General features: G+C 36.7%; 2 protein-coding genes across 2 annotated transcripts in view; one reads left to right on the top strand and one right to left on the bottom strand.

The window, feature by feature from the left end:
- The window catches only part of DNAH6 (dynein axonemal heavy chain 6), a gene marked incomplete at both ends in the record, with an annotated part of 280,659 nt that overhangs the window by 156,630 nt on the left and 102,038 nt on the right, over positions 1–21,991 (top strand). Inside the window, 7 exons of the mRNA XM_081264582.1 lie at positions 4,921–5,142; positions 5,956–6,103; positions 8,724–8,881; positions 12,697–12,828; positions 17,812–17,983; positions 20,201–20,347; positions 20,827–20,900. Coding sequence (XP_081120708.1) covers positions 4,921–5,142; positions 5,956–6,103; positions 8,724–8,881; positions 12,697–12,828; positions 17,812–17,983; positions 20,201–20,347; positions 20,827–20,900 — 1,053 coding nt within the window. The remainder of the gene's footprint in view (positions 1–4,920; positions 5,143–5,955; positions 6,104–8,723; positions 8,882–12,696; positions 12,829–17,811; positions 17,984–20,200; positions 20,348–20,826; positions 20,901–21,991) is intronic.
- Positions 13,888–14,563, bottom strand: LOC308632968 (large ribosomal subunit protein uL6). The gene has a single exon (XM_081265391.1). The coding sequence runs from the start codon at positions 14,540–14,542 to the stop codon at positions 13,964–13,966; it is 579 nt and encodes a 192-aa protein (XP_081121517.1). The 5' UTR covers positions 14,543–14,563; the 3' UTR covers positions 13,888–13,963.

Raw genomic sequence — 21,991 nt, 5'->3', positions numbered from 1 at the left:
ACAATTTAAATAGATCAATTTCAAGCAATGAAATAGAAGATACTATCAAAAGCTTACCAACCAAGAAAAGCCAAGGACCAGACAGATTATCAGCCAAGTTCTACAAGACCTTTAAAGAAGAATTAACTCCAGTACTCCTCAAATTATTCCATGAAACGGATAATGAGGGAACCCTTCCAAACTCATTCTATAAGGCTAGTATCATCCTGATACCCAAACCAGACAAAGACACATCAAAGAAAGAAAACCTCAGACCAATATCCCTGATAAACATAGATGTGAAAATTCCCAATAAAATCCTGGCAAATCACATATTAAAACATATTAAAAAGATAATGCACCAGGATCAAATGGGGTTCATCCCAGGGATGCAAGGTTGGTTCAATATAAAAAAAATCAATAAACGTAATTTATCACATCAATAGACTTATAGACAAGAATCATATGATCATCTCAACAAATGCAGAAAAAAAGTGTTTGACAAAATACAGCACCTCTTCATGTTCCAAACACTAGAAAAAACAGGGAGAGTAGGAACATACCAAGCCGAGCATCATTTTAAATGGAAAAAAATTGAAAGCATTCCCTCTAAAAACTGGAATAAGACAGGGATGCCCTCTTTCACAATTTCTATTCAACATAGTCCTGGAAACTCTAGCCAGAGTAAACAGACAAAATAAATTAAAGGAATACAAATAGGAAAAGAAGAACTCAAATTATCACTATTTGCTGACAACATGATTCTAAGTTTAGAAATCCAAAAAAATTCACCAGAAAACTCCTAGAGTTAATAAATGAATTCAGCAAAGTATCAGGATATAAAATCAACACCTATAAATCAAATGCATTTCTATACATCAGTGATGAATCCACTGAAAGAGAAATTAGGAAAACTATCCCATTCACAATAGTGTCAAAAAAATACTAAGATTTTTTTTTAAGAGAGAGAATTTTTTAATATTTATTTATTTATTTATTTATTTTTAGGTTTTGGTAGACACAACATCTTTATTTTATTTTTATGTGGTGCTGAGGATCAAACCTAGCGCCCCATGCGTGCCAGGTGAGCGTGCCACTGCTTGAGCCACATCCCCAGCCCCTAAGATTTTTTAATTTATTTTTTCAACCATAGATAACATTTTATTGTATTTTTTAAAAATTTAGAAGTCCTTTTTCATTATAAAGAAATTAAGGTGTGGAGTCCATTAAAACTCTTTACAATAGATGAATATTAAATTCTAGCTTGTAAATTTATTTTACTAATTTTTAGACTTGTATTTTCAGCAAAGTATTCCATAAATTGCATGAGATGGTCAATAATTAATATAAACTGGTTTTGATTTGCACTTCTCTAATTGCTAGAGATGATGAACATTTTTTCATATATTTGTTGATTGATTGTATATCCTCTTCTGAGAAGTGTCTGTTCAGGTCCTTGACCCATTTATTGATTGGGTTATTTGCTTTTTTTAGTACTTAGCTTTTTGAGTTCTTTATTTATTCTAGAGTTTAGGCTCTATCTGATGTGTGAGGGGTAAAAATTTGCCCCTCAGGATGTAGGTTCTCTGTCACCTCTCAGATTGTTTCTTTTGCTGAGTAGAAACTTTGTAGTTTGATTCCATCCCGTTTATTGATTCTTGGTTTTAATTCTTATACTATAGGAGTCTTATTAAGGACATTGGGGCCTAATCCCACATGATGAAAATTAAAGCCTACTTTTTCTTCTATTAGACGCAGAGTCTCTGGTTTAATTCCTAGGTCTTTGATTCATTTTGAGTTAAGTTTTGTGCATGGTGAGAGATAGGAGTTTAATTTCATTTTGTTACACCCATATACCTGCAAGTGCCATAATTTTATTCTCTTTTAATCCTGAGTAATATTCCATTGTGTATATATGCAATGATTTCTTTATCTATTCATATATTGAAGGGCATCTAGGTTGGTTCCACAGCTTAGCTATTGTAAATTGAGTTGCTATAAACATTGATGTAGCTGCATTCCTATAATATGCTGATTTTAAGTCCTTTGGGTACAAACCAAGGAGTGGGATAGCTGAGTCGAATGGTGATTCCGTTCCAAGTTTTCTAAGGAATCTCCATACTCCTTTCCTGTGTGGTTTCACCAATTTGCAGTGTGTGAGTGTGCCTTTTCCCCCATTGCTGGTTGCACCAGATATGTGTGAGTGTGCCTTTTCCCTCACATCCTCGCCAACACTTATTGTTGCTCTTGATAATTGCCATTTTGATTGGAGTGAGATGAAATCGCAGAGTAGTTTTGATTCGCATTTACTAGAGGTGTCGAACATTTTTTCATATATTTGTTGATCAATTGTATATCTTCTGAGAAGTGTCTGTTAAGTTCCTTAGCCCATTTATTGATTGGGTTATTTGGGTTTTTGGTATTAAGTTTTTTGAGTTCTCTATATATCCTGAAGATTAGTGCTCTCTCTGGCATGTGTGTGTCAAAAATTTGCTCCTAAAATGTAGGCTTTCTCTTCACCTCATTGATTGTTTCTTTTGCTGAGGATAAGCTTTTTAGTTTGAATTCTTGATTTTATTTCTTGCACTTTAGGAGGCTTATTAAGGAAATTAGGGACAAATACAATGTGATGGAGATTGGGCCTACTTTTTCTTCAATTAGGCACAGGGTCCTGGTCTAATTCCTAGGTCCTTGATCCACTTTGAGTTGAGTTTTGTGCATGGTGAGAGATAGGAATTTAGTTTCATTTTGCTATATAGGGCTTTTTTATTTTTCCAGCACCATTTGTTGAAGAGGCTGTCTTTTCTCTAATCGATGTTTTTGGCATCTTTGTCTATTATGAGATAACTGTATTTATCTGGGTTTTTTCTCTGTGTCTTTGAGAATAGTCTTTCTTATTTCCTAGACCTTTGTTCAGTTATATATAATTCACCCTCTCCATGCTTTTAAATTATAGGTCACAATCTATTAATTTACAATGAAAGTATCATAACTAGTTTTTGGAAATGAAATAACCATTATCACAACATTTAGTCAGCACTATATTGGAGGTTCTAGCCAGTGTGAGAAGGGCAAGAAAAAGAAATAAAACATACAAACTTTGGAAGGAGAGAAGTACACTTATCATTATATTCAGGAAACAATATTGAATATGTAGAAAATCCTAAAAAAATCACCAACAAATTATTAACATTATTAATTTTGCAAAGCTATTGAATTTAAAGTCCACAGAAAGTTAACAAGTGAAATTTTAAAGCATACCATTTACATTAGCAAGAAAATATTAAAAACAGATAAATCCAATTAAAGATGTAAAAGACTTCCCTGAAAACTTAAAAACTTTGCTGAGAGAAACTTTTAAAGATCTAAATAAATAGAGATATGCAGATTACATTTGTGGGTTAAAATATTCATAACTATTAAGGTTAGCTCTCCCAAATATATTCTGAAGATTCAAGGTAATTCTAACCTCAAAACCCCAATAGGGTTTTTATGGAAACAGATTCTCATTCTAAAATTTGTGTAAAAATGTAAAACCCTAAAATAACAAAGATAATCTTAAAGAACACAAACTTGGAGGACTTAAACTACATGATTTTAAGAACTCAAGGATCTGGGGATGAAGCTCAGTGGTAGAGTGCTTGCCTAACATGCACGATACTTTGAGTTCTATCCCTAGCACTGTCAAAAAGAAAAAAGAAAACAAAAAGATTTTAAACCAATAAAGCAATAGTAATGAAGAGAATGTGGTACTGATGAAAAGATAAGTAGAACAAATAAACTAGTAATTACTTCATAGGAGAATGCAGGTGTGGCTAGTATTGATAAGGAAGGGGAAGACAGTATTGAAGTGCTGGACATGTTTTATGTCTTGATCCAGAGGTAAATGTATACATTACTGTTTGCATATATAACTTTATAACATGAGCTCTTTAAACTGAACTCTTAAAATCTGGCATAAGATGTTGTGTTCCGCCTCAAAATAGTTTTTTTTTTTTAATAGGGTGAAATAGAAAACAGAGTGAATTATACATTGCAGGGGCAAATATTATACATTTGTAGATGTGCTTGTATGTCTGTACAGGATCCCCATGTAAAATTACCTTCTTACTAAAAGTCAGTCACTATTAAATGAGCTTAAAACAACACTGCTTCATATAGCTACCAGAATGAACCTTCTAAAATACAATCTGATTATGTCACTCACCTACTTAGAATCTTTAACTGAGTTCTTTGATATATAATGCTTTGTGCAATCTAGCTCCTGTCTGTATTCCCACTCTTATCTCTCACTTTGTTTTAATGGTTCTCAGTATACACTATACTTTCCATGGCTTCAGTCTTCATACTCTATATTATTAACCTGAATTTGATCTCTTCCTCCCCATCCCTATCCTTCTTTACCAATCTTATTCCTGCCTGCTCTTCAAGTCTTAGCTGTAACATTACTACTCTGAAAGCTTTCTTGCATCTCAGCCACCACCATAATTCCTCTACAAATTGAATTTAGCCATCCTTCCTTTGTAAATGTAGTAACTTCATGAGACCTCTCATTTCCCCATGGATATTAGCTGAAGTGCATATGTCTTCCATGTCATTGAAGACAGAAGCCGGGTCTCATCCAGCACATGTTTCCAGCACAAAGCACAATATTTGGCACAGAGTAAGCCCCTGGATTTTGAATTATATTGAAAATACTTTGTATTTCTGATATGGGATTTTAATATAATCAGTAAATTGAATTTTCCATGCATTATGTTACATGATTCTGTTTTTAAAATTAACCTCTGATACTTAAAACACTTACTCTTCACAAAGAAAAAAGAAATCCAAATAAATTCATGTTTTTTGACTTCCCTTTGTTTCTATGAGAATATGTCTATTGCAATTTGCTGTGTTGCCTGTTACCTATTGAAAGTGGTGTTTAATTTTATACTTTAGCTTCCGAGTTCTGGTGATCTTTGGAGCATTCATGTGGACTTTGACACTAAACGGATGGATCCCTGGGAACGAATTATACCTACTTTCAAGTACAGCCGAGATATTCCATTTTTTGAAATGCTTGTCCCCACAACAGACACAGTGCGCTTTGGGTATCTAATGGAAAAACTACTTGCAGTCAAACATTCAGTTTTGTTTACTGGAATAACTGGAGTTGGCAAGGTAGGAAACCTAACATCAAAAAAAGTTCTGCTCTAAACATTAAGGCATGGTGAATTTAAGAATTATTCTCACCAGAAATAGCACACATTTCTCAGGGGAAATTTTTTAAAATTTTGTTATGTTTTCAGGAAGTCTATAGCTGTACTAAATCTATACTGATCCTAGGAATTATTTCAAAGTTTGCCAGTTTCTGAATAAATCCTTGGGCTGATATTATGTAAACCATAGTAGATTTTCAGGCCAGAGTTTGTGTTTAGGGACTTTATTTTTCTATCTGTTGGTATTCGTGGGACTGCTACTGCACTGATTGGGTAAGAATTGTCCAGAATAATTTTTGTACCCAAAGCACTATTGATGAAATTCAGTTGGTTCCCTCTTGCCTGTTTACTTCTACCTGATATGATAATAACATTATTTTCATGGTTTTTTTTAAAAAAAAGTAAGGTAATAGGAGGATTCTGATTGCTTGATCTTTATTTTGGAAGATTCCACATATGCGGTGATTCATTATTTCCCATCTAAATTATTTCCAAAAGAAGTTTAAATCTTCCTGTAACTCTCATTGTCAAATTGTCTTGGATAATAACCAAGATGGCTTTGGGTAGGCAGCTAAAATAAGATTATTTTTCTGAGATAGAGCCTATTAGAATATTTTTTTGGTTCAGATAAGTATAACTAAATAATAGAGAACATTTCAGTCTGGACTTAACTTCTCTCTTATATTATTTCTTACTCAGTGTACAGGATACTAATATAGGTTATTGAAAAATATGTTGAATGTGAGATTAACAAACTGATTTTTTAAATCTAAAGACCGTTATTGCCAAAGGATTGCTAACTAGAATTCAGGAATCTGCTGGCTATGTCCCTGTTTATCTAAATTTTTCTGCCCAAACTTCATCTGCAAGGACACAAGAGATCATTGAATCAAAACTGGAAAAAAAAAGAAAAAATATTCTAGGTAAGAACTGTCATTTTCATTTGTTCTATATAAACTACTCACTAAGCCAATAAATTATATAAACACCACACATAGTAAAGGACAATTGGATATTTTCTTACTTTATTTGTAAAGATGTGCCTTGGTTTGATTTTTGTTGCAACACTAAAATACCTGAGATTGGTTACTTTACAAAGAAGAGAGAGGTTTATTTAGCCCACAGTTACAGATGTCCAAGAGCACGATGCCCTCATCAGCTTCTGGTGAGGGCCTCAAGGTGGACAGCATCACGTGGCAGAAACACGTGTGAGAGAGGGGTCACATGATGAGAGAGAAAGAAAGTGAACAAGAACTTACAACCCACTCTCATGGCCATCAATGAAGTCCCTTGAGAGCAAGAACTCACTCCCACAAGAAAACATTAATCCCTCATAAAGGTCTCAGTACTTCTAAACACTATTGGAGTCCAAGCCTCAACGTGAGTTTTGGTGGAGACAAAGCATATTTAAACCAAAGCAAGGTGATTCTATTAGTGATATTTTTCCTGCACCAGATATCTAGATATCTTTCTGTTATAAGCAAGCCGTTTATTTCTACCATTCCCTTAAAACCAGAACATCTTCAGTCTTTGCTTCTTCATGGCTCTCACTCTATCCACCCAGGCTTGAATTGATTTCCCTTTATTTAAAATTAACAACTCTGATTTTACCTAGCACACTGAGTTTCTGAACTCAGTGGGGAATAAACATGAAACTATTTGGGTTTTTGCATCAGTCAGCATTTTAAGGCAGGGATTTCCTTGACCCACCCTTATTAATTATTTAAGATAAATAGCTTCTGGTCACCTTCAGATGTTTTGAGTCTGGGCCAATGTAAAACTTCAATCCCCAAACCTAATTTAAAGTTCACCTTATCTTCTGTCATAAGCCAGCGTTGTGGCTCCAGGTACTGAAGATAGAGGGAGAAATGGGATACTCTTTACTTCCATCCCACACCCATTCCACATAGAAAAAACTGATATGTTGGGATGGGAAAAGAAGAAAGGACAAGTGTCTTCTCCCTGACTGATAGTTAAATAGGCCTGTGGGCATGTGGATGATCCCTGCTTCTCTGGCTGGTGCTGAATGACTGCCCAACCTGTCTAAGAGGCACTTTCAGGAGTAGGCTCTTGTGAGAGACTCCTATAAGGTCTGTCCTCATTTTAGGCATTAAGCCTCCCCTTTGGAAGGTTCCCTGAGGTTGGGAATCAGGGTCTCAACCTTCACTCAGTTTCATCCTCCAGCCTCTTGCTGCTAGAGTTCACCTGCCCAACCTACAGCCCTTCTGGGTGGGTTACCAGTCAGTACTCAGGTCCAGCTGCTTTGTACAGTGTACAGCATCTAATAGGCTCTGTTATGCCAAACACTGGAGTTGTTTACTGCCTCACAGCTTTCTTTTACCTGCTTAGTTAGACACAGGACATTGGTCTATTTTCTGATGAGGGATCCAGATTTTTAAAAATGATTCCCTTACATCCTTTCCAAATCCTGCTTCATGCTTCTCAGCTTTCAGGAACCAGAGGATAGAGTAAAATTCTGAGTTATTCTCAGTTACCTTGGAATTACCATCCAACATTAATACCAACCAAAGAGAAATGGCTATTTGTCCTTTAGCCTTAAGCACAGGGTACCGAATAGGTGAAGTCACCTCCTATTCTTCAGTTGCTACTTTTTCTCTGCTATCACTAATTATTTTTTCTGATAGTATATTTACTGGTTTTCTTTAAATGTGGCATTGTGTATATCCGCAATCCTAGATTTCGATTTGATTTCCCTTTGATGCAATGGGAATGCTTTTGAATTTTGAACTGTTTTCCATGTGAGGGTGATGAGATGGCATTTTTGAAAGAGAACCTTTAGCTTTCCACACCCATGCCCTGGCCCCATAATTAGTGAGGGCACTGGTGTGCTGAGACTTGAGAATGGTCCAGACCTCACTGGAGAGCTACCAGTATTATGGGCTCTGAGAGTAAGGGTGAAGAACAACCTGACATAACAATGTGGGCCTCGGAGCCAGATCTACATCTCGCTGAAGGGGCCTGTATGGGGACAGAAGGAGATACGTCTCCTTGGTGTGGGACTCTGCTAGGTCTCTCCTCACTCTTGAGAAAAGAATTAAACTCAGTATGACTCGCAAGTCAGTATGACTCTCATTGAGTGCAAAGCCATACCTATGCTTTCTTTCTTTTTTTTAGTCCATTATCATAACAGAATATCTGAGACTGACAAATTTATAAAGAGAAAGGTTTTTTAACTCCAAGTCTTGGTGCTGGCAGCTGCTCAGCTTCTGGTGAGGGCCTCATACAGGTCAATTCTTGGCAGAAAGCAAAAGAGCAATCAAGCACATGCAGAAGATAGAAAAGAGGGCCAACCTCCTATAATATAAACCCATTTATATAATAAAAACATTAATCCATTCCTGAGGGAAGATCCTTCATGATCTCAGATGCCTCTTAAAGGCTTCATTACCTCTTAACATCATGTTATCAGTATATTAGGAACAAAGCCACAACATGAGTTTGGGTGGGAACAAACCACAGTAGTTTTGTTCTGTACTTTCTAAGAAAAAAAATTTAATTACTAAATTGAATTTGTTTTCCCAGGGGCACCAGGAAATAAGCAAGTTATAATTTTTGTTGACGACTTAAATATGCCTAGACTGGATCGCTATGGCTCTCAGCCTCCCATTGAATTACTTCGCCAGTATCAAGATTTTGGTGGATTTTATGACAGAAACAAACTCTTTTGGAAAGATATACAGGTTACTTTAGGTTTTAAATCATTACTTAATGTGTTCAAATTTAAATGGCAAGGAAATATGTGGTACATTAGTTTTATATAATGGCCATAACAAACCACATAATTTTCTCATAATTCTGAAGACTGGAAGTCCAAAGTCAAGGTATCAGCAGGATCAATTTCTTCTGAAACCTCCATTCTTAACTAGTAGATGGCCAACTTCCCCCTGTGTCTTTCCATGGGTATATTAATTTGCTTTCTGTTGCTTATAACAATACCACAGATTGGGTAAGTTCTAAAGAAAAGAGGTTTATTTTGGCTCATGGCTCTGATTCAGAAGTAAGGGGCCATATCTAGTGATGGCCTTCTTAATGGCAGAGTCCTGGGACAGTGCAGGGCATCGCTTTAGCATGACATAGGGAATACATGTGTGTGTCATCTCTCTTCCCCCTCTTCTTATAAAGCCACAAATATTCAATCAGGTGGGCTCCACCCTTTGACATTATCTGCTTCTAATCACCTCCCAAAAGGCCCACATCTAAACATCATAGTTAGATTGAATTTCTGCCCTCTTAATTCCTTATAGTGGGGGAAAACTTCCAACATGAGTTTTGGTAGAAAAAGACGATATTCAAACCATTTCACTTCTTGTCTGGCCCCTGAAACTCAAGTCCTTCTTATATACATCATTCTAATAATTCATTCCACCCAAAAAATCCCAGAACCTTAACTCATTCCAGCATTAATCACAAGCCCAAATTCTCATCTGAGATTCAATGCAAACTGCTTCCAGCTGTGAGTCTGTAAAACCAAAGTTGTCTACAAAGGTGGAATAGGCACACAGTATACATTTCCATTCTGAAAGAAAGGAGTAATCAGCCCAAAGCAAGTCTGAAACCTAGCCAGGGCTGGCAATAAATCTTACTGCTTCAATTCTGGCATCCTGTGTATACCATGGGGCTGCAAAGCCTCAGGAAGCCCCAGACACACAATTTGCTGGTTTTGTCCCACATAGTTGCTTTCTTGGGCTGCAAGTTGATGGCCACAGCTTACCTAAGCTGGTATTGCACACTGCTCGTAGCTATTCACTTCCTGGTGTCTCAGCTGAGGCTCCACTCCCATGGCTTCATTAAGCATTGCTCCACTGGCAACTCTCTGTGGTGGCTCCCCCCACAGCAAACTTTTGCCTGGCTTCCCTGACTTTCTTTGACATCTTGGTGGAAGCTGCCATGACCCCATCACTCTTTCATTCTGTGCATAAGCACTGCGTGAATGCTGCCAAGGTCTGCCATGTTTTAAGCAGTGTCTGGGCTTACTTGAACCAACAGTCTCTGTGAGGTGCTTTTCTGGAAAACAAGGAACATAATCCTGAGCAGCCCATGAATAGTACCCCCGGGGCTCCTACTTCAACCAAGTCTAGAAAGCTTCTGGGCCTCTGATGGGAGAGGCAGCCCTATAGACTTCTGAGATGTTTTCTAGGCCTTTTTCTCATCTCTTAACAACTGATATCCCTGCTAATCTTAGCAAATGTTTTCTCATCCACATTTTTTCAGATTTTTTTCTTTACTCCTTCCCTGATCTAGCTGCAAATTTTCAGATCTTTCCATTGTTTCCTTTTGCCCTTGAATTGCTCTAAAAACAGCCTTAAATAGTCCTTCTATATATTACTTAAAATATTCTCCACCAGTTTTTCATCATTCTTAAATTTGGCCTGCCATAAAACTCTGGGACATAGACATAGTTCAGCCAAATTTTTTGCAATGATGACTTTTACTCAGATTTTCAATAGGATCATCATTTTCATCTGAGACTATTTCCCTGTCTCCTCATTTCTTGAGCCCTCACAAGAATCACCTATCATGCTCCATTTACAGAACTCTGAGTTTTTCTACTCAACTTCTCCAGCTTTTCTACCTCTACTCATTATTCAATCCCAAAGCTGATTGCACATTTTCAGATATTCATTATTGGCAGCAGTCTCACTTCTTGGTACTTACTAATTTTCAGTGTTTGGCAATTTTATGTTGCTAATAACACTATAACACTGATAGTAAGTTATAAATAAAAATAATTAGTTTTGGCTTATGATTTGGGTCCCTAATTGAGTGGTTTCCTCTGTGATAGCTTCTTGCTTCAGAGTACTGGGCAGTGCAAAGCATCACGTAACAAGACACGGAGAACATGTGTGTGTATCTTCTTGCCTCTCTCCCTGTTCTTATAAAGCCACCAGTATTCAAAAGGGAAGGTTTCACCCTGATGATTTTATCGAATCTTCATCATCCCCCAATGTCTTACCCTAAATACCATAGTTGTATTAAGTTTCCATTTTCTTAATACCTCAAAATGGGGATTAAACCCCAACATGAGTTATGGATAACAATGGACTTCCCTCTGTGTTCAAATCTCTTCTTATAAGAACACCAATTATTTGGAGTAGGGCTCATCCTAATTACATCATTTTATCTTCATCATCTTTGTGTACCCTATCTCTAAATATGGTCACATTCTAAGGTACTGAGAATTAGGATTTCAGCATATTATTTGGGGCTAGAAGACATAATTCAGCCTATAACAAGGCCTTGGTATTTCTTAAATGTGTAATGCAATTCATTCAGTTTATATTGAGTTCTTGCCATGGTTGAGTCGGGAAATTCATAGGCAAGTAAGACAGTCCTCACCCCCAAGAGAATTCAGCTTTGGAAAATGGGCAGATATTTATAGTTCAGGGCAAAAGTTATGGGAGATACAGAGGTTTGGATTGAGGATGAGAGAAGCCTTCCCAAAAAAGGAGATCTTGGAGTTGGGTTTTATAGTCAGAGCAGGTCAGAGCAAAGAAAGGCATCATTTTATATCTCAGAAGCAGGGAATGTGGGATATCATAGTGGTATGAAATGTGAGCCCCAAAGCAGCAGGAGATACAGAAGTCACATCCCAGAAGGCTCTGGACCCATGATGAGGAATATAGATTTGTCCTGTATATGATAGGGAGTCTTGAGAAAAATGATATAGGGAAGGGATGGGCTAGAGAGGAAGTAAGACCAGAGGAACTACAGTACTAAGAGCAGAAGAGATGAGGGTCAGGTCCTCAATGTGATGATGAAGTGTACAACCAGCAGGTTCTAGGAGGAAGATTAGCAGGTCTCCTGAGGTGTGGACTCAGAGGGAGAAAGGCAGCTTAGGTTGACTGCCTTTCTGTTCTGGAAAGTGGGCATGTCTAGAGTGACTTGCATTTTACCCACAAAAGCAAATTATATCAAGCACTGTTCTCAGTGGCTCCCATTTAATCCTCCCAGCATCCTTATAAGATAGGTTATTAAGATAGTATAATAGTTATTCACCCAAGAGGAAGGAAGACACAGCCCAAATTCTAGAATTTTCCTCTAACATATAGGCTATTCATTATACATATTTCTATAATCACTTATGTCTTTTCATCTCCATGGCCATTATCTAAAGACAAGCCCAAGGGACATTGGGAGATTTAAACTGGCACAGTTGCTGGTCTTCACATACTTATACTCTGTTCCCCAGTCTGCAGACATCCCGAATAACCTTTTCAAAATGCAGCTCTGCTACTGCCAATTCCTTGTTTGATCTTAAAAACATATTTAACAATCCAGGACTTTGGGTTTTATTTTCATGCATGAAATGAGAATAAGAACAGTGACCTCCTGAGGTGGCCATGAGGATTAAGTCATTTAATGTGTACAAAAATTTAATGCAATTCTGGCTCATGGCAGGTCCTCAGAAAATTCTGGTTCTTTGTCTGCCATTGGGAAGGGCATATCTCATCTCTTTCTGTGGCTGGGTGACCCAAGTGAATTTCTCTCTCTGTAGGATGTAACAATCGTATCAGCATGTGCACCTCCAGGAGGTGGTCGCAATCCTGTGACCCCTCGTTTCATCCGACACTTCAGCATGCTGTGCCTCCCGATGCCCTCAGAGCACAGTCTGAAACATATTTTTTATGTGAGTATGAATTTAAACTTAGACAAGAGGAGAAAAATAAAACATGTCCTTAGGCTCCCACAAAGTGACCTACCATATTTCTAGGGAGCCCATATTTCTAGGGACCTTTTTTTGAGCAGAAAACTAGTAGCTATGGACACCTGGAGAATAGTTAGAAGATGTTTGAATCTCTACCTTCTGTGTTTACATCCTCAGAGATAAGTTTTAGGAATGCAAAATATTGTCCAAACATGACTTCGACCCATAAGGAAGGTTGTATCTTAGGCTTCTGCCCCTTAGCACTCTACACAGTTAGCAGGTCTGCCTACTGGCTAGCCCTCACTTGTATGCACATCTCATACCTTACCTTCAGGTATATAAGAGTCCATTTGCATCAAATGCAGCACATGACACCCTAGAATGCTAGGGTGGTCAAGCTCCACACACTAAGAATTCATCACTTCTCCCACTGCCACTACTAACAATAACCCATATTCCTGAGTGGAAACCAGTACTATTTTCCCTATAGGGTTACTTCCTTGTCTTTTAGGTGGAGAAAATAATGGTACCTAACCTGTAAGTGTTCAACAAAAATGTTCAATAAATATGAAATATTATATTGAACAGAATGATGAGAGAACATAAAGCAGCATGACTAGAGCGTGCCATAACCAACAAGCCAAGGGCCTAGAGAAGATAGATTGTAAGCTGGGTCTTGGAGAAAGATGGGAATTATCAAGGAGGAAGAGATCCCAGGAACAGATGGTACTTAGGTGAATGCAATCACAGAAGCAGGAAACGGAAAATGGGCATGCAGGTCAAATAAGACAGTTTAGGTGACTAGTCTGGAGAAACTGACTTTGTCAGTAATTGTTCAATGATGCCAGAATTATGTGAGCCTCTACATTTACCAGCATAGGCCTCTTCTTCCAATGGAGGCTGTCTTAGAGGAGAAAAGGGAGAAGAGCCAGCAAGTATATTCTTTAGAACATGCAGATGATTTTTAAAATTCACACTGACATAGCTTACATTCATGGGAAATTATTTTTAATTTGAATTTAATTTTTTTTTTTGTCAATAAGAGATCTTTTATTGCATCAGTGAAATATCAAATTGACTCCAGGACGTGTTTCTGTGACTGGACATCTCTTAGATCTTATTCATCAGCCTGCTGAACTGTTCCTTTTTCAGAAACATAAATACCATCCAAAAATTTTCTGATATCCTTGTTTTTCACTGTTGTGGCTTGCTGAATTAAAGCGGCTGAATTTGAAACAAGTTCAATATCATTTCCTTCAAGGATTAATTCATCTTTCTGAGCTTGAGACACTGAACAAGCAACACCTGTCCTCATCCGAACCCTGCGGATGTATTTTTCACCCAAGAAATTTCGGATTTCAACCAGAGACCCATTCTCCTGAATAACAACGTTGATGGGGAAGTGAGCATACACAGACCTCATCTTGTAACGGAAGCCCAGTGTAACACCCTTGATCATGTTCTGTACATGACTACAGATGGTGCGAACAGTGGCCAGTTCCTTTCTATTTCCCCACCATTTGTCAACCCGTAGCCTCTTCTTTTTCTTTCCAAGGAGGCTGAGTTCCACATTGATATGATTGAAATCCCTCCGGAGGGTTCCTCTTGGGCCCTTCACAATAACTGTGCGTCCCTTCAGAGTAATGTCGACATTTTCTGGAATGTCGACAGTCTGATTGCTGAGAATGGTCTTCATTCTCGCAGTAGATACCGGAAAGGTGAATTTAATTTTTATATTTGAATTAATTCCAGTAAGTTAAAAGCTAATGCCAAAGTGATAGGTAAAAGTTTTTGGAGAATCTTTAGACTATGAAAGGATGGGAACTTATTACTTGTAATTACCGTATCTAAACAAATGTGCCACTCATGAAAACATCATCCAGCAAGAACATCACAGCTGAAAACCGACTGGGATGAAGCTGCTGCTTCTCCCTGCGACTTACAGTCTTATAATTAAAACTCATACTGGTGTGGGTAGAAATAGAAAGGCAGTAAAACATAGATTCTGGGAAATACTGGCAGGGACTGGATTTAGATAGGACACATACTTCCCTCTTTACCAAAGCAAGATATTTTACTTGTAGAAAAAAGGGACTTGCTATAGGCCCATAGATCTCAAACTTTAATCACAATCTGTCTAAGTTAGACCCAAGAGTTCACAGCCATCGCTCCCTATCCTTTGTCATTGAATGACAGTAGAAGGACCTGGGATTAGCCAAGAACTTAAGAACAGGACAATAAATAAGTTAAATTTATTAGCAACATATATAATAAAAATTGATTTATTTCTGTATAAAAGAGGTCTATGGGTCTAAATAGTATATACATATGCTATATATAAAAGTTTATAATTTGTAATGTAATATATAATGTTTTAATTGCCTATTATTTTTAAGCAATGAGATTAAAGTGCTTTCTTTAATTCTCTTTTGCAAGTTTGTTGAATGCTGCATATATGCAGGGGGCATATCACTAATGATAGGTCAAGATTTGCACAGATTTTGAGCCACATTCACATACACTCGAGTGTCTATTTATTGGAAGTTTATATGCTAGAATAAGTGTCCCTAGATATTATAAGGGCAAACTAAGCAATACACAAGTTAAATTGATGAAATTTCCATTAAATTAAATGTCATTTCTAGTTTAGAAAGATTTAACAGTGGAATATCAGTCAGTTTTAAGTCACTATGACCAAAATACCTGACCAGAATAACTTAGAGGAGGAAAAGTTTATTTTGGTTCATAATTCCAGAGGTTTCAGTCCATTGATAACAGACTCCATTTCTGTGGGCCTGGGGTAATGCAGAAAATGATAGACAAAGGGAAAAGTTGCTCAGCTTCTGGCAACCCAGAAGCAAAGAGAAAGTGAGGTGCCAGACAAAATATAAACCCCAAAGGCATGCCTGCAGTGACCTACTTCCTCTAGCCATACCCTACCTCTTTACAGTTACTACCCAGTATAGTGATATTATTAATCCATCAAACGGATTAATCCACTGATTGGGTTGTTACAGCTCTTGTAATCTAATCATTTCACCTCTGATCATTGCTACATTGTCTCCTAAGCTTTTGGCAGACACCTTATATTCAAACCATAACAAGCATTTTAAAACAAATTCATAACAAGTAATTGAAAACTATGATCAATTCTATAAAATACTAATAATATCCTCATACCAAAGCTTCTTTCCCCAACTGTGAGAACTATGGCTTTATTTTATGTGCATATCCTTAATAGGAGCTCTACAAAACTGTCAAGCAAGTCGTGTAAACCACAAGTAGAATACCAAGCTATGGTTTTCAATAACTTCTATAGTAACCTGCTACTTTTAATTTATGAATACCAGTTTAATAGCTATAAGTTCACTCATTAAAAATGTTTGTTGAGCACTTATCATGTGTCAGATGGCAGTGTATTATTTTGAACAAAACAGATATCATGTCTGTCCTCATGGTTCTTCCATCATGGAGAAAGATAATAAAAAAAATGAATGAAATATACAGATAAATATAGTTACTAATATATATGTTAAAAATTGTGTGATAAAGAACAGATAGGCTGAAACTTTTCTCGTATTTGTAATGTAAATTTTATTTGTATATATACATATATTCCAATTTGTCTGTTCTCCATTACACACACACACAGCTGCATATTAACACCAAATTTAAAGATTGGGTTTGGGATGCTTCTACTCAAAACACTGGCCATGTGGAGAATGATAGACTCATTTGGGATTCACAAGGGAAATGCCTCAAAAAGACAGATAGTCCTTTTAAACTACTGAAACTAATATTCAGCAAGAAGCATTGAACTTTGGTTTATTTTTAACTATCTCATATATGAGACCCAAATATGAAATCATAAGAAATAATTCATAACCATTAATTTGCATTCTGAAAGCTTCTCTTGTGAGTAACTTCAAGATTAATGGTGATGAAAATTTATCTATTTAAAATCTATAATGGCTTTCCTGAGCAACTGTGGGTTACAGACTAGTTAGGCTTTCATACTGTGGCAATTTATGTGTGAGAAAGTCAGAGAGACTGATAGGAGAACTTATTTTAAATTGGGTGGTCAGGGAACGCCTCTCTGAAGAGATGACATGGAACCAAAAATATAAAGGTTGAGAAAGCACCTGCAAGAGAGAGCCATGTGGGAGTGGATATTGGGAGGGAGGTACAGCAAGTATGGAAACCTAAGGGAGGAAGGAGTATGGGCTGTTAAGGCCAGTGAGCAATAGGGACAGAGGAGTAAAATAGGGACGTTGGGGGATAGTGAACATCAGAAGATGGTATTTGTATCATTAAAGAGAGAGGAAAGTAGAAGTGAAGAGGCCAATGAATGAAAGGAGAAGGAAAGGAGTCCAGATGGAAGAGCAAAAGGTACAATGGGGTGGTGTCATACAAAACCGAAGGACACAGATTCAAGAAATGAATTCAAGATTGTCAGAAGTAGAATCAGGGAGGTTTCAAAATGGACTTCCAAGCTCCTGATCTGAGTGAACCAGGGCAAGGCCTCTTACTGAGGTAGGGATGAGAGGCAGGGGAGTCTATACAAGTCACACTTTAAATACACATGAAAATGAAACCTATGGGCTTCCTGGTCATTCACCCATAAAAATGAGAGAGAAGACAGTTCATTTCCAGATGAGTTTATTTCTTCAGTGAAGACCCTCTGGACTCACAGTGAGCAGAAGTCTAAATTACCTGAAAGTAGGGTCATGGTAAATTCAAAAAGATTTTTATGAATGTTGCTCAAGCAGCCCAGTCACAGAAGACAAAAATGGGCCCCTTCTTGGGATCAAATTCTGAAATGATGGAAGAGCTTTGACATTCACGTGTCTTTGTGTTAGAATTTGGTTTTCTAGTTATTATTAGAAAACAGGATCATATCTAGAGTAATTTGAAAAATAAATATTTGATTTAAAAAACGTAACCCTCTCATGTTTCTGGTTCTAGGCCATCTTAAATGGCTTCCTACTTGACTTTCCACAAGCTGTAAAGCAAACCGCATCAAGCATCATAGAAGCTTCAGTTGAGATTTATAACAGAATGAGTATTGATCTCCTGCCAACACCAGCAAAGTCCCACTATGTCTTTAATTTGAGGGATTTATCCAAATGTGTGCAAGGTAGTGTATTAAACCCTCACTCTCTGATTTGCACCCTCCCTTCATGTTCTTTGGCGTAAACTCTCTTATTAAAATTGTGTGTACCCAAGTGTCTGTGACTCACCTAGAAATCCCATAGCATGTCCTCATACAGGTCACCCTTCACCCCCACTCCAGGCTGAAAACTTTACAGCTTTTTCAAACCACCAATCTCTCTCCCATTTCTCACTCCCAACTCATGATCTTTTACTGAAAAAAAAAAATGGAAACAATCAGACCAGAGCTGCCTCATCTTCCAAATCTCTCAGACAACCTGCATCTTCCTTCCCTGTGCTGAGCTGTCCCCTGTTCGTATCAGGTGCCACCCTCTGACACTGAATCTTATCCCCTCTTGCAGGATTTTGCTCTTATAAATTTCTTATCTATTGGGTCATTCCTAACAATATTGCAAAAAAACCCTGCTGTCATACTTCTTATCTTAAAAATTTAATTTTCCTTAGGCTCCATTTATCCCTGATATCATCCCTTTATTTATTTTCTCCTTTTAGAAAGACTCCTCAAAAAACGGTCTCACTTCACTATCCCACTTACTCCCTCTAGGATAACATAACTTGTTTTCTTCCTCCTCCCCTAAAAATCTTCCCCTCTATATTAGCAGTTTTATCCAGGGGTTTACAAACCCATTTTTTTCCCCAGAAAATTGTAGAATGTTGCTTTGTTTCTTTGGTGAACTTCTTCAAACTCGCTTTCTGGTCCTCAGGCGTTGTCTAATCTAGTCATTTATTTATTGGCCTCCCTCATTGCCTTTCTATTTCTGTTTTGTAGATAACTTCTGAGCTTCAAAATTTAGGGCTCATTTTGTCTCCAGTGATCGTACATCAAAGTATCCAGAAATTTCCAATTTTTAATATTTTTCTGCTTATTCTCATTAAAATGTCCTAGAAATTCCCTTATTTCTATAAATATTAACTGAAAATTATTAAAACTTTAAGCACTTCAAGAAATACACACGTCAAACACACACAAACTTTAGATGTAAAGAATTTAAATAAAGAATTATTATCTCCAGAAATTCCTTGTATTGCAAGGCAATGTGGACAGTACTTACTATGTTGTGTGTGGTACACACTCTGGTGCAACTTTGTACATGGTATATTGTGTCCTTGCCTCATCTGCACAGTGAGAGAAACCCTGTGTGAAGGGTCTCCATGCAGAAACATTTCCAGACAGTGCTATATATCACTGCTTTTGTGGTAACTAAGTGTAGTCAGAGTCATTTGAGTAGCAGCTATTAGCATTTGGTGAGAATTTAACATTGGGGAAGAAAGAGGGAATTGATGTTTTGAAAACAGTATAAACATCATGATAAAAGTTTGATAAGGTTGATAACGTTGGCTTTTGGGGACTGGCTTATTTCACTTAGCATGATAGTCTCCAGATCCAACAATTTACTGACAAATGTTATAAATTCATTCTTCCTTGGCTGAGTAATACTCCATTGCATACATATATCACAATTTCTTTATCCATTCATCTATTGAAGGGCACCTAGGTTGGTTCCATAGCTTAACTATTGTGAATTGAGCTGCTATAAATATTGATGTGGCTGCATCAATAGTGAGCTGATTTTAAATGCTTTGGATGTATACCGAGCAATGGTATAGCCGAGTCAAATGGTGGCTCTATTTCAAGTTTTTTTGAGGAACCTCCATAATGCTTTCCAGTAGATTAGACAATGGGGAATGGAGGGTAGGGAGGAGGAATAGGAAAAGGAAATCTGACACAATTATCCTGTGTACATATATGAAAACAACACAGTGAATCACACCATTATGTATATCCACAAGAATGGGATCCTAACTAGAATAAGATATATTCCATGCTTATATAATTATATCAAAATGAATTCTCCTGACATGTATAACTAAGAATCACCAATAAGTAAATTTTAAGAAGAAAGAAATATAACCTTTCTCATTTGGCATACTGCCCACTGCCCACATGTTGAGTTAAAGAAAGAAATGGGGAAAAGGAAAAAAAAATTGTCACATAACATATCCCAGTTTTGCTTCCAAGAAAATGAGTTCACCATTATTATATGTATGTATCCACTGGGGAAGCATTCATTTCTGCTAATGTTTGGGTAAATTTGGACTTCAGGATTTCCTAGTTAATTAAACTATTATTAGAGATTCCACAAATGTAGAATTTTCTTTTTTTTTTCTTCTTACAAAACAGGTATCCTCCAGTGTGACTCAGGAACAATAAGAGAAGAAATGCAGATATTTAGACTCTTTTGCCATGAATGTCAAAGAGTCTTCCATGATCGTTTGATTAATAATGAAGATAAACACTATTTCTACGTTATTTTAACAGAAATGGCCAGTAAATATAAATCTTTATTTTGCTATTCTTTTTTAGCAGAAAAGCAATTTGATTTTTATAAATGAAAATTAAAATGGATTTATGAATTTTAGGTACTCATGAGAAAACATTATTTGATAACTCAAACATATGAAAATATTCTAAAATAATTTTATTGAAATTAAGGAAGGGCTACTTAGTAGAGACTTTTTAAGTATAGGAAGGAAAGTAAGAGAAACAGTATTTGTCTGATAAGATGCCAGGATAATTATAAAGTACTTCTTAATAAATATCCAATATTTATTATTTAGCAAAAGTTATTTTAAAAGTTATTATATATTCTTAATCTTAAATCTGGGAAATGATCAGACAAACTAAAGTGACATGATGTTGATGTTGACATTCACACTAATTAAGATTTTCAGTTTAATTATATCTTTTTATTAAAATACTACATTCAAGGTTTTCATTATATCAAAATTGCTTTTGCTTTTTAACAGACAAACATTTTGGCATTGCAATAGGCCTGGAATATTTTTTGGTTAAGCCCATCATATTTGGAGATTTCATTAAGGTAAGTATATTGTATTGTCTTGAATACATTTGAAGGTTATAAAGCATTCACTATTTTTCAATTCAGATTCAGTTTCATGTTCTGTAAGAAGTTTACATCTATGAAGATCAAATATCTAGGCCAAGTGTGGACAAATTATGGTCCCCATAAGTCAAATCCATCTGCTGCCTATTTCTGTAGACAGAGTTTTATCAGAACACAGTCATAGCTGCTTGTTTGTGTACACTTTATATGAATCCTTTTATACATTGTGAGCAAAGTGCAGTAGAAGCCACAGAAACCAGAAGACCTGTGACCCTTTAAAGAAAAAGTTTGCTGACCTTTGATCTACCTATGTTCTTTTGTTAATAGTTTGAATTAGAGAGTCATTAGATAATTTGATGTGGAGGAAAGTAGGGAAGCTTAGTCACAACTGGAATCTTAGGAAACTTAATCAGTCTCAGAACTGGAATCCCTATTGAATTCTATGAAGCTGTTCAGCCCTACTTAAATGCTTTCAGTGATGGAAGGTAGGTTAGTTAACAGAATTGTCCTATTATTCCAGGGCCACCTGTTTAGTAGCAAAATTTCCCTTGTATTAACTTCCTTTATTTCCTTATAAGCTTCTCAAGTCTATCCCCCCATGTACAAATATTATTTATACTTGGTCCTGATTTTGGCCACTGGACCTTCCTAAAATATATATTCCATCTAACCACCCCACCTTCCTTGACAGACAGCCCATTTTCTTTTACTAAGTTGATTCTTGATCAGGTAACACATTCCCAGTGTCTCTCCAAGAGGGCACTCTTCTCCCTAAGTCCCCAGATTTCTATGTAGAGCTAGATACATAGCATGCTTCAATTAAAATTAATACTGGTTCAACAGTGAACAAGCTCTTTATATTATGTGTCCATTACCTCATCACTCTGAACACCCCTCCAGATATCTGTCAGGAGTGTTATCACCTGAAAGATTAAAAAAAAAGATAATCTATTTGTGTGAAATACAACTTTTTAAATTTGTCATTAAAAATAAAATCCAAGGTTTGTTTCCAAAGATTGTATTTCCTATGTGTTTGTGGTGATGACGTTATCTTGGGGGAATAAAGC

This window comes from Spermophilus citellus, assembly GCF_964194105.1.
Source record: "Spermophilus citellus genome assembly, chromosome: 13".
Lineage (NCBI taxonomy): Eukaryota > Metazoa > Chordata > Mammalia > Rodentia > Sciuridae > Spermophilus > Spermophilus citellus.
This window is presented reverse-complemented; position numbering and strand designations above follow the sequence as displayed.